Source organism: Pieris brassicae, chromosome 4, assembly GCF_905147105.1.
Source record: "Pieris brassicae chromosome 4, ilPieBrab1.1, whole genome shotgun sequence".
Classification (NCBI taxonomy): domain Eukaryota; kingdom Metazoa; phylum Arthropoda; class Insecta; order Lepidoptera; family Pieridae; genus Pieris; species Pieris brassicae.
This window is the reverse complement of record NC_059668.1, coordinates 11,108,795-11,127,382: the sequence shown is the minus strand read 5'-3', so window position 1 is coordinate 11,127,382 and position 18,588 is coordinate 11,108,795. Positions and strand designations below refer to the sequence as shown.

General features: G+C 35.5%; 2 protein-coding genes across 4 annotated transcripts; both read left to right on the top strand.

Annotated features, from left to right (window-relative positions):
- The first annotated feature begins 170 nt into the window (after positions 1–170).
- LOC123708799 lies at positions 171–12,382 on the top strand. 3 transcript variants are annotated; one of them, XM_045659692.1, is made up of 5 exons: positions 4,683–4,899; positions 5,602–5,666; positions 6,543–6,639; positions 7,489–7,662; positions 7,774–12,382. In XM_045659692.1, the coding sequence occupies exons 2-5, from the start codon at positions 5,646–5,648 to the stop codon at positions 8,688–8,690; spliced, it is 1,209 nt and encodes a 402-aa protein (XP_045515648.1). In that variant the 5' UTR covers positions 4,683–4,899; positions 5,602–5,645; the 3' UTR covers positions 8,691–12,382. The 3 variants fall into 3 exon arrangements, with proteins under 3 accessions (XP_045515649.1, XP_045515648.1, XP_045515647.1); XM_045659693.1 differs by lacking the exons at positions 4,683–4,899; positions 5,602–5,666 and adding an exon at positions 171–391; XM_045659691.1 differs by lacking the exon at positions 4,683–4,899 and having other exon boundaries at positions 5,214–5,666.
- Positions 12,383–14,649: 2,267 nt separating this feature from the next.
- Positions 14,650–18,583, top strand: LOC123709004 (myeloid differentiation primary response protein MyD88-like). The gene is made up of 6 exons (XM_045660078.1): positions 14,650–14,920; positions 15,062–15,279; positions 15,720–15,916; positions 16,323–16,488; positions 16,686–16,845; positions 17,460–18,583. The coding sequence occupies exons 1-6, from the start codon at positions 14,781–14,783 to the stop codon at positions 17,749–17,751; spliced, it is 1,173 nt and encodes a 390-aa protein (XP_045516034.1). The 5' UTR covers positions 14,650–14,780; the 3' UTR covers positions 17,752–18,583.
- Positions 18,584–18,588: the final 5 nt, after the last annotated feature.

Here is an 18,588-nt window from a genome sequence, read left to right as displayed (position 1 = left end):
TACAGTGCAATAGATGTAGTTAAAGCAAGTTGTGCAGGACAGTTTATTTTTTAAGCGAATGTGATCCTTAATCTACAGGAATTGAGACGTAAATTGTTTGATGTATTTAGAAGATATAGTCAAAGTGTACACGTCGCATCCCAAGTCCATTGGAAAGAGGTCAGTGTGCGTGCGAAGTGGGTCAGGGCGGATGCAGTGAGGCTCGGGAGGCGTCGGGCGCACTCGTGGGCGGTCGGGGACGCAGGCGCGGGAAGCACATCGATCGCCGCCCACGCGGCGCTGCGCCCAAGTGCTCCGCGAGTTGTGACGCGAGTCCCGGGCTGTGCCCCTCGAAGATGGCGGCGTGAGCGCGCGCCCGCGGCCCCGCGGTCATGCCGCGATGGCCAGAGAGGTAACGTTCGTGTGTCCGGCGACGCCGCTTACGTAACCACTGACACGCCCGGAGATGGTTAATATCGGGGTGGCAGCAAATCTGCTCGTGCTCGCCCGTGTCTACTCGAGTCTGACCGTCCCTCCCCGCCCTTGTGTAGTGCTAGTGCAGTGATGCCAGGACTATGTGCCGCAGTTGTCCGCCCGTCATGCGCGCTTCTCTTTCCTCGTACCAATTTCGTGCACATGTGCACAGCAGTACAAAAAGGCTTTAATTAAGATATAAATACAAAAGATAAAACCAATATATTCAACGCATATGTCTTAAAAATAAGCAGATATTATATTGATTTTAACATGTTATGTCCAATATTACTTGAATAATAATTTATATGAAAATGTATTGACCGATACGTGAAAATAAAACTGGTAGTTCGTAGCAGATGTGTAGCGCTTGGCGTAGCGCGTAACATAATTTTAATAATAGGTAGGATAATAAAGACTTGGTGTGTTTGTGGTCGTGATTTATGTTATAGGTTCTATTTGCGAAAACGCTTTATTACATTTGTCTGCAATTCTAAATCGTTAAATTAAAAAATATTACCTTTCATATAAGGAAGGTGTTTAAAGAAAGGTGGAAACGCCAAGAAATCAGAACGAATGATACGATAAAACAACTTTAATTAAAAAATTTAAGTTATCTAAATACTTAAGACTTAATGTACAATAAATTATATCTTAATTTATTGTTACACTTCGCATCGTTATGAAGAATCATTGGAAATTCCACTAATTTATTAAGTACAAGTTATTACGCCAAACGTCAAAAACTGTCACAAGATGACACCAGTGTCACGTATCTCTAATATTTTAATATAGATTATTGCCTATTTTTATATGCTTTGTTTTATAAACAGAGATTTGTTTCTTTAACTTTAATCATTGTTATCTGTCGGATGCATTTAAGGCCAAGGAGTGTTGAGTGTTTGTTTCTTCATTTGTAAGTTGATATAAATCAAAACGTTTCGTTTTCTACACGTACGGGTACCGGCGTCTTCACGCCTTTATTCTAGACAAAATAAAGCTTCGAATATATTCACTTGCCTAATTTACCACACATTTGTGACATATGCTGTTATGTTTTAATGCTTAGAATAGAAGTCTCAATTTTTAACCAACATTTATAAAAGCTAAAGTTAACGTAGGGCTCAGATGTTGTGGGTAGGAGTCTATTGCACCTCACCAACGGGCCGCCACACTCCCCGCATCACTTTTAAAAGTTGCCCCCGCGGCGGGGCAACTTTTAAAATATCTATGTCTATAAATTGATTTCTCAACAAAAAAAGAAACGGCTAAAGGGCTAATATTTTGTAATGTCAATTTTAAATAAATACCTAATTACACGATGTCAGACTTCCAATGATTATTAACAAACATATTTTTTTATTTTATAAGTTGTCTCTGCACAAAGACACAATTTAACATTAAGTTCTAGCCTAACTTATGACTAATAAGTAATTTAAAACTAACCTAGTTTATTAAAAAGATTTTATTTATTTATTTACACTTCGTTACACTACAATATAAAAAAAATTAACATAATCAAATCAAAAGGAGGGCATCTGGCTGCCTTATCGCTTTCGAGCGATCTCTTCCAGGCAACCACTGTGAGAAAAGAAAAAAAAATGTATTAATGTATGTACATTTACACATAAGAAAATGTCCAAAAACCCTACTTACGGACTCTATTAAAGGGAAGCCACTCTGTTCTTGTGTCCTACTAAATATTTTTTCTTCTAATTAAACATTATAATTTACAGTTGATATTACAAAAACTAGCTTCAATTATTTTAACATTATAATATTAAAAATGTGTGATACTTGCTAAAGTTTTATTTTATCTAGAATTAATGAAGCAAGACGTAATGATTTAAATTAAAAATTAACAACATCTTGAAATTCACGCATTTTCAAAGTCAAATATACAAAAAGAAAATAAATGTTAATTTCATAACTATAACTAAAATGAATAATTAATAGATTCCAACATGGAGTCTTTTTTTTAGTTTTGATAAGATAGACGATGTAATATTACACACATTACATAATTACATTTCTTTTTCTTGAAGTAAATACTCTTGTCGAAATACTTACAAAAAGGAGCTGCATTTCGCTAAATAAATGAAACGGTATGTTTAATTAAGAGTGATATAGGTGAAAAATGTGAAAATTCTTTGAGGACAGCTGACAAATCGGGCGGCCTCATTACTTCAGCTTCAGACTTTAATATCTTGGTATTTCGTAACTCCTCTTTAATGATTTAAAACTATTTTAGTAAAAACGTGCATCTTTTTCTTTACACAAAAATATATTTTACAGTAGCTACACTCGCGTTACAATGCTGTCAGAAATCTTTGTAATCGAATCAAAATTGATATAGTATTTGTTTTTTACTTACTATTATAAAAATAAAATGGCATGTCGATATGCCCTATCTTTATTTGTATTTGAAAAATAATTACAGAAATTATTTCTACTAAACTATATGCTGAGTAAAGTTGTTGTTGCTTTTGCTGCGGTAGTGCATATATTCAGTTGCTTATACTATTGACTCAAAATAATTTAAAAAAGCGATTCTTCGTAACATTCAACCAAGACCATGTACAATTGTATTATTGAAAACGCTCATTACAATTATACACTTTTTTTTTGCAGAAAAAGACGAGACAAATATGTCTAATTATACAATTTTATGTATCATAGAGAAATCCTATAATCTAAGATAAAATTGGTCAACTTTACCCCAGATAAATATATAGTACTGTCGTTCCATTTTGCTCCACTGTTAGGAACCTGGGAATTGCTTTGGAGCAGGAGGATATTTTCTTCTTCTCACACGCTGAATAGGTTATGCATTTTTTTTCCTATCACTACTAAAATTTCTCTTGCTCATTCTCTTCTACTTTCTATTCTTGATTACGCTGATGTGTGTTATCCAGTCTAAACTGAGCTGCAGCTTGATAAGTTAGAGCGCTTACAAATTGTTAGAATTTAGTTAAAATTGTAAATTTATGGACTTCGTAAATTTGACCATATTTCGGTGTTCCGGGAAAAGCTTAATTAGCAACCCATTTGATTGCGGCGTAAGATGCACATTTCACAACTTCTCTGTAATGTTATTTTTAATCCCAAAACACCTCTTTACTTAAAGCAAAATTGTATGTTCCTATCTGGCGGTAGTATTGGTTTGCGTTCCCTAGGCCAACCAATTCTTGAAACTCCTACTCATAAAACTGAATTCTATCTCCTCCTTTACTGTGGAAAGTATGCTATGGAATTCCTTACCAATTGATATCAGACGAGCTCAGTCTTTAAATTTATTTAAAGATCTTCTTTTTGATAATTTTACTTATTCCTCGTAATTAGATTCTTATATATATATATATATTATTTGTGACTCAGTTATCCTTTGGATTAGCTTGTATATTTTTTTATACATATTATTATCAGTACATATATATATATATATTTTTCTTTTTTTTAGAATTTTCTTTATTTTAGTTATAGTTAGTGTTGCATGTTATTTTTGTCCTTTTTTGTTATAGGTATGCACTTGTGTACTTTACCCTTTGTAGGTTTTTTATTGTTTCATATTAGGGTTGCCTGGAAAAAATCGCTTGTTAGCGATAAGGCCGCCCGTTGCCTAATTTCTTAAGTAACCAGTTTTTTTCTTTGTTTTTATATGTATTTTTTGTATAAGGTAACGAAGTGTGAATAAATAAATAAATAACCAATAAATATTTGTATGGTATTTATATTATACCGAAAATACAGTCTTTTAATAAAAAAATGCAATTAATCAATTCACTATTATGCTAGATAAGTGTCTTAAATTATAAGCGTAGAAATTCACTTCATTTTGTTTATTAAAATATTTAATTAAACATCAATATTTTTCTCTTCAATTTAATCCACCCAGTTTGCTCGAGACCACTTACGAAAAACGTTGTTTGGCAATCTCGTATAGATTCACGTCCTTTAAGTTGTTAATACACTCGTGATTTTAAAATATTAAAAATTCATTGATTCAAGATATTCTCGTTTTATTCTTTTAATAATAATAAAATCTACAATGTGACACAGCTTCTCGCAGGCAGCTCCATGCTATGTCAATATCGTACAATATCATCTAAATGGGCGAATAAATACAAATTTTTATTTTTAACAGAATATCGAAGCAAGGAAAAAGATATGCGCTGCCTACTTTGCGTGTGAATTGGTCAATGCAATCATGATGTTGCAACCTCCGACCGTAGGCGTAGTATAAGTGCTTTTTAATATCCTCGGAAAACCGAAAAGTGCATCATTGGTGTTGTTAATTTCGAAGATGTTACGGCATCGGACCGGCGCTGCAGTGCGGGTCTGAGGGTCGGTGGGGGTGAGGGGAAGGGGCGAGGGGCACACCTCACCCCCGCCCAGGAGGCCGCGACCCGGTCATGAGTCAGTCCTGCCAACTAAGCGCTTACAGCGGTAAATTTACTTGTTTCGCTTCCAAAACTACATTTTTAAAATGTCATACTTTTGTTACATTATAAACTCTATTCATAACTTTACTAACTGGCATAAAACAACTATAGATGTGTCGTTTATTTCTAGAAAATTAAACGGTTACGATAATTCCTCTAGTATATTGTTTTAACTGTGCTAAGAGTATCGCTATGAAATAATATTCAGAATCTTCTAAGCGATGTTGGCGCTATTTAAAGCGGTAGTAGCGCCATTCCGTAGCTGAGTTGGCTGTAGTGTCAGGAGTTACGATTCGCGAGGCATTAGAGCCGCCGCGGCGCTCGCCGGCGCAACGCGCCGATCAAATCTACTTAACCTCTAAAACTAATTATATTACACACGCATTTAATAGAATTCTATTTAGCCGCGTGAGTATGTAATTGGATTACCGAAGCGTGGATTATTACGTAAAACTGTGGAGTGCCAAAGATTAGTTTAACTAAGAGGTGACAAAAAATTATAAATATTATTTACGTGTGTATTACTTATTTTAGGAATACAATTGAACGTGTTCTCCATATGATGGACAATAAATATGCGTTTCTTATTTTGTGATAGAAATTCGTTTCAAATATTAACTGACTGAAAAACAAAATGTTTAAACTGATAAATAATGTTTGTCTTTCAATTGATAAGTTAATATTTTTATACTGTTTTACTTTAAAGGCTAGACAATTAAGTGGACTTTGAGTGAAGTGAGTGTCATCAATATGATTGTCGAAATACAAGAGGTAATTTTAGTGATCATTACCTTAGCTGCATCCTCATTTGCTCATTTCCCACCGATCCGTAAGCATTATACTTGGAATGACAATATTTCCTTCACGAAATATCCACGACAACTCCAAATGCAGTAATTTTTGTTTTGCTTCAGAGATCCGATCTAAATGTGTATAGGGTTTTAAAACAATATCGCCCAAACTATAAAACGAAATAAGATTTTTAAAATCCTAATTAAAGTATGAGTGGTGGGTTAGTTATACCAAATAGTGGGAACGTTCACATTAAAGATCGTGCAAGAGTCAGTAGGTCAACGCACAGTGCGTGCAGGGGCGTGTCAGTGAGTGGGACGAGTGCGGGGCGCGGGGGCGAGATAGGCAGCTCGGGCGTTGCACCCAGTGCAGTCTTGCAGCCTTGCAGGATGTGGACACCGGCCCGTCGTAGCCCCTACACCCCGTAGCCGCTACGCTGTATCGCGTAGCGCGAGCATGATTTTCAGTTTATGCTTTGTAGTTTACGCCCATTCATCGAACATTTTAATAAAAACCTGACATGTTATATTATACCTGTAAATATATAGTCATATCAATAATTAATTTAGTATACATAAGGTGGTCTGTTTTAAAGTTATGGCTGGCTATTCTGAAGCCAGAGTGTGAAGCGAGGTGAAAAAACCTCGTATATATTTATTAAGTACGTACTTATAACTTACCTAGCTAATACCCATGTAAACTTTTTAAGCTGTTATCATGTTTTCTTTTTAAATTGGCTCTGAATAATTTGACGACAGATTCGAAAATAACAAATTAGCACCACAAATCCTTATCCATAACCGACACCGCCGTGATTAGAAATACAAGATATCGTTAATATGAAAATGTTTGCAGGAGGTTAGAGGAAAGAGGCCTTTTAAGATATGGGACAGCTCCCGAAATGTAAGGAAGGGGCTGGTCGTAACAAGTTTTGAAGAATTAATACACAGAGGTTAGTATTATATTATATCCATTTTGCGTTAAGACTTAAATGACTATTGGTCATTGGTATTATCTATATTAACTATGAAGCTGTTCATCTTCTTGACACCATGCGCCTAGTGAGAAGACTAAAAAGGACAAAACCATTGAATTAGTGCACGATAGTTTTAAGTGCTGAACAGTGGTAAAAAAATAGAACACAAGCACAGAGTGTCTTCCCTTTAATAGAGGCTGAAGGTATTATTGGACACTTTCTTATGTTTAATATCTACTTAATAAATTAGGTTACACCTAATTTAGTTATTAGTCCTTAGTGAGGCTAAATCCTTAGTTAGTCTATGATGTCTTAGTCAAGACACATGTAGGAGAAAGAACTATATTAACTGTGACAGTAATAGCTCTTTGAAGGGATATCTTGCACCTATTAAAATACACAACATTTTAGAAATTACGCAGCTTTGGCTTCTATTGAATTAAAATATATAGATAGACACGCAAGTTATTATTAGCACTTCATTTGCACAGTACCCAGGAGTGAAGGTGTCAGCTCAATTAGGCGCTCGTGAATCTAACACCATTGATTAGGGCGGGCTCAAGTAAACAGTTTACAGCGGGTCAATGGGATTTGTCACGGCTCACGGTTGCACGCTTGACCCGTTTTCTAGGCCTAGGGGCTCGCCTTGGTCAGTCTAGCTCCTTACTGCGCACTAAGTTAACGTTTGTAATGTAATATTGAATATTTAAAACACTGCAAGGTGTGTGTGAGAAGTTTTTGGTAGCAATTTTATAAAGATTACGAATTTGATTGAAATGTATGTTTATTCAAAACTTAATTTATGTTTGTGGCTGCGGTTTCCAGGAAAGGAAAAGCTCTCGGTAGCAGCGAGTGAGCCGGTGCGGCTAGTTTTGGAGAGCGACGGTACGCAGGTTGAGGACGGAGAATACTGGCGAACTCTTCCTCCTAATACTGTGCTGCTCCTACTACGGCCCGGCGAGCGCTGGTATCCCACCGGTGTCGACGTTATTAAGGCTGGTCAGTTGATGCATCTTAACCTTTACAGATTACGCTGCTGTCACAATTTTCAGTCATATTTGAATTATAATAAAAACTACAAACTTTCATAGCGGTTTTGTCTCTTTTCAGCGATATCTGCAATACCGAAAATAGTATGCGAGACGATCCACGCGCTCGAGTTACACGATGAGACCCCTTCATGGAAGATCATGGACAACAAGGGGCGCGTCACCGTCGTGCTGCACTGGGACCAGCGGCCGCAGGCATCGCCTGCCGCGCGTTCACCCAGCCGTCAGGTTAAGCCTGACAGGCGTCCTTCGCTCGTTATCCAGACATCTGTGGATCGGCCGCAGCCGCCGCCACCCCACATAACCGTGGTTAACCATGACGAGCCAGGACCGGCGAGACCGCGTCTGGCGCGCGCAGGTTCCTCCCTCGATCATCACGTGCACACGGCTGATTGCCGGGCCGCCCCACCGGCACACGCTCCGCGGCCTGCCGCCGACGAGTGCGATTTCCATTGCTGCGCGCTGCACGAGGAGGGCCGCCGTATCGCGGTGCACAAAAGTGTCGCCACCTCACCCATCCAGGACGCTCAGCCGCGTGCCTCGCCTCAGGGCCGACCCAAAGGTCACGTGCGCTTTTTAGACGCAGAATCGGCGCGCCGCGGCGAGCGGGACTCATCCGAGAGCGAGACGGAGAACACTCTTGTCGAGGACGAGGCCGTCACGTCCGAGAAATTTCTTCTCCTCATAGACCAGCTGAGCGTCGACCAGAAGCGGCACCTCACCATCAAAGACATAGGTATCATTTTAGAGCGGCTGAGCTCAAAAATTTTAGACGTGGAGCGGTTGGACAGGGAGTCGGAGTCGGACGACTGCTACAATTGGACGATCAAAGCGACGATAAGAGGGGACGCGCTGCGCGAGCTCGGTGTCATATATAACGGTAATTACTACGCCATTAGCGAGCACCCCGGCTACCGAGAGGAGAACGAGGAAGCGGGAGACGAGGGTGAAGAGGAAGAAGAAGAGGATCGACTCTGATCGGGCCTGTGCGGCGCCGCCGTGCCCGCCGCCGCCGCGCTTCGCCTGGCGCTGTGCCGCGTCGCCGCGCGCTGACCGCCGCACGTCCATCGCACTGTAACCGCACCACACCGCCCGCCGCCGTACGACAACGAGACAGCACCGAATGTAACACGGTCGATCACCTCAAGGTACTAGGCTACCGAGGACTCGTTAATCATATAACCAGTGAAAAATCGTAAAGTAGCGAAATCCCGGGGTGTGTTTTAGAAATCAGCGACGAATCGATTTGAAACATGTAGTTTGAAACATGCAGACACATAGAGACTTTTATGAAATTTTGCCGCGGGTGCTTCGCGTCGCCGCCACGAGACAGGCGGCGCGAGGCAACGAGGCCTAGTTTAATAGTGAAATTAATATAAGTAAAACTGACTTCCTATCGATTTCTAAGATGAATTAATCGTGGCAGCCGGACCCCGGCCAGCCGTATGTAGTTAATGTACACATATAATACGTCGACAGCAGACATGGTAACAGCACAAATATGGATATCATCGACATTGTTTTCGATATATAATTAGATATGTAATAAATTATACACGATTTAGCAAGTACTCAAGAAATTAAATTTCATACATATGAATATTATCAATTGGGAATTACCTGAATCGGTGTCCTACATTCCGACAGTATACCTCGGGTCGTCGTTCGTATCTAACAGCCGTAGTTTGGGGTTTTAATTTGAATTTGGCCTAAGCATTCTGCCGTAAAGACCCAAATAATTCGTTTCGGTTTAATTACCCAAATCAATCATCCGCATTTATACATGAAATTAAAAAAAAACAATAAATATAGCAAATTAGACTATTATATACACAACACTCGTAATTGGTATAGGAAATTAATTGTAACTGGCTAAGGCGAATTACGTTGCTCATAATATTATATTCGTTTGCGTGATTGCGAGCGAATGCGATTGAACGTTGTATCTGTGTCGATAAAGGAATACGAGGCGATTTCAAAGAGTGAGTTTAGGGAATACGATAGATAAAATAAATTATACTAATCAATAAAATTACAATGTTATAAAAGAGGTTGTAATAAAATACGATAGAACCGCCACCGCATCTAATTATCGTGCCGAATCGACACTTGTTAGCAGTAAGTCGGATCTTGTACCTAGCTCTATAATTGTAGTATTATTGTAACGTTTTTAATTTTTGTATAGTACAGTCATAAATCACTGTTGTATGATATAATAAGTTTTACAGTCGCGCCGTGCCCGGACCGTTATAAATTGTATAGTTAATTAAGATTAACATTAATAATATGATATTATGTATAAGTACAGGTCACTAGCACACGTACGAATGTTCAGAAGGTCACTTTCACTTATTGTGTAATTGCATTGGTGTACTAAGCCTGTAACTTTCTGAATGGGGTTTTTCTTCATTTATATTAACAGACCCATGAAAATCGCTTCTGTTATAGACTTAGTTAAATTTGTAGTTTAGAGTCGCTGCTGCGTATTAAATCTCCTTGCTAGATGGCCACAGACTACTTAGTTCACTAATCAATCAAAAGTATTGTTAGTTAAAAATTCAACTGTTTTCTATTTACCAACACGCCACATAATTACTAAATTGATTTATTAAGATAAGCTTTGTTTAAAAAAGCTGATTCTTTTTCGGTAGCATATGTAAAAGTTCTCATATTAAATAATGTACAAATGTTTGGCCTGTTCAAACATTGTTAAACATTTACAAATTGGTGACGTGAGAAGTGATTTTCATGGGTTTTTATCGTATTTCGAGAGCTGCTGTTTACTTTATAAAGCTGTGTTTATACGATATTTATTCGAAAATGGGTGATATATCTGGAAATCTATAAGGATATGCTGATAGTCTTGTGTTAGACAATTTAAAAACTCTTTCACTTATCGTATAAATCTTACTAAATATTCACGAATTATTGAATCAAAATCAAGCAATGTATTCTTCACACCGGGGTGAATGTGATTATTACTTTCATTCAGTGAAATAACATTTATCAGGTTATTTCAGTTAACTATTGTGAAATTTAATTATGTACATCGATGGCCAGTATTATTCAACTAACAAGAATAAATTAGGGACAGGGCTTTATTAAGATACCGATAATATGTGCGAACGAAACTGTCTTATGATATTACACTACATAGAAAAAAACATAGTCTACTGAAGGATTAGGATGGTCAAAACTCTTCTTCAAGAAATAATTTATTTACGTTATACGAAGGAATAGATTACAAAATAATAAGTCGCTCTCTTCGACAATTCACAAGAATGTAGCAATAATATTGTTTAATAACTGTAGTCAAACGCTTAATTTTATTATTAGTACCGAAAGTGTCAAATCTCTTTTATAAATAACTTTACGTCTGTCTTTGTGTCTGTATATCCTAAGTGTAATGATATCGATTGACTTGTCAGCCATTATTGTAAACATATACCGAGCATTCAATTGGAGAAACATTTTGTAAACTTCATGATTTCAGGAATTTCTACAATCTATGGTAAAAATAAAAAAGGCAAAAATGTTTTGAACGTCTCAATATTTTAGAACTTCAACTCCTGATCTTCGTGCGCAAATTCTATTGCTGTTTCAAATTTACCATTTTGTAATTTTGTATACAAATATATAATTTATATACAACACAGCTTACAAAATGAATACTTTTCCGTATTGACAGAATTAAATTAAATTTAACATTACCGGATCCCCTAAAGTGAGCATTTACTTAACAAAGATATTATAATTCTAAAAGTAAGATTTGGAGTGAATCGAGATCACATCGCAACCTATGGTTATCTTAGCGATTTCCGTCTTAATTTTAACCAGCTTAATTGCCTAAAGGGTGGTACGCCCTTTTAATTTATGTGATTGTACAGTTAAGAATTATATCAGAGACATCGCGATACTCAACGCACATGTATATGATTGTTTAAACTAAATAAGTGAAAAAATAGACATATGTTTCAAATATATTTTTGTTCAGATTTATAATAGTTTCCCTTAGATATCTCATTTAAATATCAACCTATATTAAGGGTTTAATCTTGCGGCTGTCATATAATAATTATCTAGTGTACTTAATTTCTTTCAATGTGTTCCAAAAATCTCGTGTGTAAATATGTTTTTCAATTATGAGGCGAGTAAAATATTGAATGTTAGTAACATACATTTATTTTAATTATAAGCAGGAAGACTTGTTGAGTCCTGCAGAATACAAATTGATTCTTAGCAATATTCTCACATTTAGTTATTGTTAGTTCATTAAATTGAATGTTTTTTCTGACAGTATTCCATTTGTTCACAAGTATATTAATAGGAAGATTGCCAAAACGATCGCTTTAACGAATAAAAATAGTTAAATGTGGTTATAATCCTATTGTGAAAGGGATTTTTATTATATATTATTCACGTTTGAAGTGACTGTAATTAATTTTAATAATATATTCTTGAAAAGTGCCAAATATTTCAAAAATAATGTTATCGAAACTTTTGTTAACCGTTATGATTTCCAATTAGAAACATCACATAATGTAAAAGTAATTTAATTTATTTGTAAAGCTTCCATCTTTCTTAAAAACTTAATTTCTATTTGAATCGTTCATAGACTGAGGCAGGACCGGTTTTTGTTTGTAAAATTAAGTGATGTACCCGAAAATTCACTGCCACTAATTTAAAATAAAAATATTCGAAACAATTTACGATAATTTTTATTACAACTATTCCCTATACATTAAAAAATAAATCCTTGTATCAACTTATATAATATACAAATATTATATTAATCATAGAGGAATATGATTGTAAACAATAAATCCAAGAAATAAACACGCCAATAATCATATTTTATTACCGCGTTTATTTGACTTTTTCATTGCAACGATCGTCATTGGTTTTACATTACAGTAATTGGCTGGTTTGGTTTTTAAATAATTAAATTATCCTATCAACTCGCGTACTCTATGAAATAATAAGTGTATAAAGATCCTTGAAACATTGGTTTGCGCGTTAAAACAAAATGTCATGTATACATTTTAATACATACCTATATTATATAACATGACATTTCAATTTCATTGTATTACGATGCTTGGCAGGAAATTAAAAAAGCGCAGTTCCAATTTTTTTTAATCATTTTAATTTAACAAAATATTATTTCTTTGTCTAAGCCTCAGATTTCTGTATCTGTTTAGTTATTGTTCTATCTTTAGCGGATAGATGGTGTAAATTAAATGCCCAGATACTTAATAAATTAATATAATTCAAAAAAAAGGATTTGAATTGTACAATGATCGTAGGTCAAGTGACATGAGTAGACAGATTTGTATGAAGAATCATCAAGCGCCTGATGTGGGTGACGGCAATGTCACCGTGATGGTGTTTTGGCGTAATATTTGCGCAGGCGTTAAGTCTGAACATCCTCCAGGCCGTTGAAAGATCACTTTCAAACCTTGAATTTCCTCGGATGTCGGCAGCTTGCACAGCCTTACTAGAGATCGGCGCACATTTTTATTAATGGTGATGTCTGCCACTCTCGCTGTTCCATCGGATCCCGTGATGAGGCATAGTACTCTCCCTAGCTTTCAAGAGAGTGGAGGAGCATCGTCATCTGCCAAGAGTATCATATCTCCTATGTCCAGCTTTGATGTACTGCCTTTCCATTTTGTTCTCTGCTGCATCTCAGACAATGATCAATAGGTAAAATAGAGAGAATAGATTTTTTCAGATGGCGTAGATGGTGTGACTTACTCTTCTTACCACACACGCAAGCCTAATAACAAAAGACTATACCTAAAAAAATAATGTTACGGAATTTAAAATTTAAAGACTTGGAAATAAAAGTCCAATTTATTTAATACAGGTATTTTCGAATATGAAATGTGTGGTAATAAAGCGAATAAGCGCAAATAAAATTATTGTGATTATTAAACATCACAAAACGTTTATCAATTTCATAGACAATATCAGCTTTGCTTAAAAACATGAAATGAAAGCATATATTTAGGGAATGCAATCCCGACTCGAGATCGTGAATTCGAGATTCATATTTCAAATATAATAATATATTAGAAATATCAATCCCGCGGAATCCCGAAATTTTCGAGATCTCGTATAGTTTAAAAAAAAAAATTCACATGACTGAATACGATGAAAACTGCATGTTTGTGATAGTGAGGTGAGGAGGTTAAATTAAAATATTATTTAAAAGAAAACAAAAGCCTTTATCCTTTAATATGACTAACTAAACAACTAACAATTTTAGTTACATGAACATAATTATAACAAAAGTATTGAAATTCGGGTGATTTTGAAAGTAACTTCTAAAAAAAGAGTATCTTCTAAAGTGTATCAAGAGTGTTATCTGCTAACCGGCATCTAATGTCTTTTGCAAATGTACCCTATGTAATGTGCAATGTCGCGTGAAGCGTCCCGAGCGGATGTGTGTAGATTCGCTGACCATTGCAGCCCAATCCCGTCGATCTCGAACGAGATCTCGTCATATTATGCTTCGGGATTGTTCCCGAAAAATTACACGGGATTGCATTCCCTACATATATTCCAACAGCTCAAATAAAATGAAACAGTGGTATCATAAGATTTGTGCCTACAAATATTACCAAAAAAAAAATTACACTAAGTTGATGTAATAATGAATATGGTTAATGACTTATAAACCATATATTCATTATCTATGAAAAAATGGAATGATCATGAATGGATAGGACATAACATTGTACATAAATTACTGTGGATTAGGTTCACGATGATGTAATTTAAATAAAAGTCGAGAAGAAAACAAACAAGTAACTCGGAAACTTTTATCGAACTATAATATATGTCATCCATCCAACTTATTAGTAACAAATATCGATATATCGATATTTTATCTACAGTCCAACTTCCTAATCTGTTATCTGTGGTATCTGATAGCTACGGGCTACCTAAATATTTTGTTGTTTATGTAATTAATTAATATTTTATTTTGTTATAGAATATTGTCGAAATATTGAGTTAGTCCGAAATGAAAGTGAATTAAAATATTTGGAAGAAACAGAGACAATGAGCATGACTGTAGAAACTGATTTAGGGCGCTCGCCACTGTCCCGACTTACTAATGAATCTCGAAATTTACTATCCTCTCTGCTTAACACAAAAAAGATACTTCCCTGTATTTGTCCTGACCAAATTAAGCGTCACAGGTAAGATCTACAAACATGGAAGGTTGTTGATGTTGTTGTGTCTGTGACGGATACTTATTTAGTTTGAGTAATGTCTCATACAATACTGTAAAATATTTTTTTTTTAAATTTAAACAATATCAGTTATGTTGATTTATCCAGAGATTGGAGGGGAGTAGCATCACTTGCCAACATTTCATCTGAAATAGCAGCAAGCATAAAAGAATACAATGATAAGACTGGCAGAGTCTTAGATTTATGGATACAGCGTAGTGATGGCACAAGTACTATAGCAAAGTTGCTAGAAATACTGCGATGGATAGACCGATATGATGTTCACGATGATTTATTGGAACTAGCAAGGAATAATCAACTCTTGGGTAAGTGATTTTAAAAATATCAAACAAAGAGAATTTAATTATTTCTAAGTGTGGTAAGGTGAATGTTGCATTTGCAAGACTTTCTATTTAGAATAAGTATTACGCCATCTGTCCTACATAAATAATTTTAGTTATATTGTAACTTTGACAACGCAAAATTTCAACAGTATTAGAATCTTTTGTATTGATTCATTGTTATCAAAATGTATCATTACTTGTGTAGAGATTGCTCAATCTATTGATTATCTTGTGGTGTGTGTTACAAGTAGTCTGATAAAGCAAACAATATTATTATTATGTGTTTTAGAAATATTTCATTACTTTATTATATCTGGAATGTTTAGTTTAAAAAAAGGATTTATAGAATTAAAAATGGTTAGCTGAATTTATATGATTCCAAAACTCAAATGGAAAGTTTAAATAAGATTTAAATATTTTAGCCCATCCTGTAAGTGGTGTGCAGATTCATGGTGGTGTACCACATGTCACAGGGGACAATGAAGAAGATCTCATTACTTTTGAGGATAAACAATTTGGAACACCCCAACATTATCATGCCTTTGTGTTGTATGCAGAGGAAGACAGTCATTTTGTTAAAGATCAACTTCTCACGCGAATGAGAAATGAAGGTTTTAGAGTAAGTAAAATCTTTCTAATCTGCTTATATGTACTTATTTATTAGTGTAGGTTTAAAATTAAACTCAGTGTTTGATGTTTTCGTGACACCAAATTTATAATGAGTTAGTAAATATTATTTTCTTTCTTTAAAAAATTTCTTCTCCTGTTTCTGGATTCAATGAAATCAAAGCAAAATATGGCTAATACCAACTTCTCACCATAAAAATGGTGCAAATGTGTTTACATTGTAATAAGCATTATATTTGCGGCAGTTTTATGATTCAATATGTTACAACTACTCCATATATATTGAATAAAGAAGCAGGCCTATTATTTAAGATTGTTTTTCATAAATTCTAAGGAGATTAGATTCAATTGGCTAGTTGTACACAATGGCTTATTTCAAAAAACTAATTTATTTGCAGATGTGTATCGAAGAAGACCTTCTGCCAGGACACAATACCCGATTTGCTGCTGTGGCACGTCTATTGACAGAGAGGTGCCGTAAAATAATTCTTATCTTCTCTCCTGATTTTCATGTCAGCCCTGCTATTAGGTTTTACACAAACTTGGCTCAGGCTGATGGTATTGGTAAGTTTTTAATTTCTGTATCTTGTAAATTTATGGATTGTGTTAATTAAGTCACCTTATAACTAACAATTAATGCCTCCCCGGGACTTCGGATCATTCACTACGTGCGTTAGTGTTTAGTTTTGCGTATGCTGGCTTATTATATAGTGTAATGTGGCCTCGGGATGATTATACAAGTTTTTTTTATTACTTTGCAGTTAAACGAGAGCTCAAGTTACTGCCTATAGAGCTAGTTCCGACGGTGTTACCGGCGAACCTGAGGCACTACTTCTGTCTCAAATACTCCACAGAATTGTCCAAGATCTGTAATTTTTGGGTGAAGCTCCAAATGTCTTTGGAAACCAAAGAGTTGCCTAGGTGAGGAAATTGTGTTTATATTAAATTATGTTCAAGATGGAACAGTTGATCTGTTACTTGTTAGATGCAAAGGCAGGTAAAGGCAAACCGTGTCTAGTCATCCAGTTATAGCCTAATAAGTTACATATTTAAGTGAAATAATAACATAGAAATGTTCATATTTGTTGTTTAAGAATAATACTAATAGCTGATGTATCTTTGTCTTTGAATAGATTATATCTTGCAATTGGCAAACAATTTAACACAACATGACCTTCCAACTGCACCACTGATTTCAGTTTTATTCATACTCCTATATGCTAAAACCTTGTATTTAACACAGTCTTTCGCTATCTGAAAATAAGTTTTTAATTTACCTTTTATTTCTAATTTCTTAAAAACCACGTCAGAAACATTCACGTTCAAGAATCGCCAAAAAGTGCTTGTCGAAATACTTGAACGCTCCAAGTGTAAATAAGAATGAAATGAGTGTCATAACAAAAATCTTAAATTAATTGTAGAACAACAACCCTTACTCGTAACGACCAATTAGGAGTCTGAGCGCGTGCGCAGATAGCCAAGTATCGATAATCGACTCTAAAATGCGTCGAGTTTAATAATTAAGGATATTTCAGACTGCACTCGACGTCATCCACCCACTCGGCCGTGAACATAACGGAGATCACGGAGCAAGCTATCGAAGCTCCTCCGTCTAAGGATTACTTAGCCCTGCCGAGCGTTCCCAGGACGTCTTCCTCCCTCACCGGTCTAGACTCGATCGACATTGATTACAAGACTCACATACAGCACGACACGAAGTCCCTCTCGCCGTCCAGCGACAAAAAAAAGAAGGACGGATATTTTACGAATATTTTTAATAAGCTCAAAGGTAAGAAGCACAAAAAGGCAATAATGCTACCGAACTGACGAAACTTGGCTCGTGATGTAAATTTCGATTATTCCATTTATATTATTTAGAACAATTAAGATGTATCATAATGAATATGTTGTGTTGAGATGCGTTTGATCTCACGATAAATGCATTTTGAAAAGTTCTAAGCTTACGCATCGGCGGGTGATGATGGTGATGATGGTCACATGGTGAAAATGTTTTCTGGTCGGGCCTGCCTCGTTGCTCTGTAAACACTAATGGCTACGTCTTTTGGGTTCTTTAAAAATTGTAATTACCTGATAAAAGCAAAAACGGAGTAGAGCTACTGATATTTGATAATTCGTTTAAAAACTCATGTATTTTGTAAGTAAATTTTGAATGTTACCATTATCGTTGCAATATTTATTGCTTATAAAGCAAATTTTGCCTAATTAAGAGGAATCTAGGAAAAGTATTAAAAAAATATTTGTTATTTATTATTGGAAGGAATTTTGTTTAATGACAAGCGTAACGAGATTATAATGAATCTATAGAGCCTAATCGTTGAACCGGGATTGAGGTCATCATTTTTAGAAAAAAGAAAATTGCTGGACAATTATTATTCAAATCATCGATGTAGAAGTTTCAACCATTATTTGGCTTAATTAAAAATTACAAAATGAAGCTAGCAATTTTAAAGATACAATTGCATTTAAATAAATAAAAATATTTTCAAAGACAATTTGTTTTGGATAGAATAGATACAGAGACAATAGAGCCAATATACCAATAATTCAGCATTTAAATTTCTATTTATCGGTAAAAAGTATATTTACACGCTACTACATGCAAAGTCAGGGTGCTTCCAAGAGTTATATTTGTATGTATTTTTC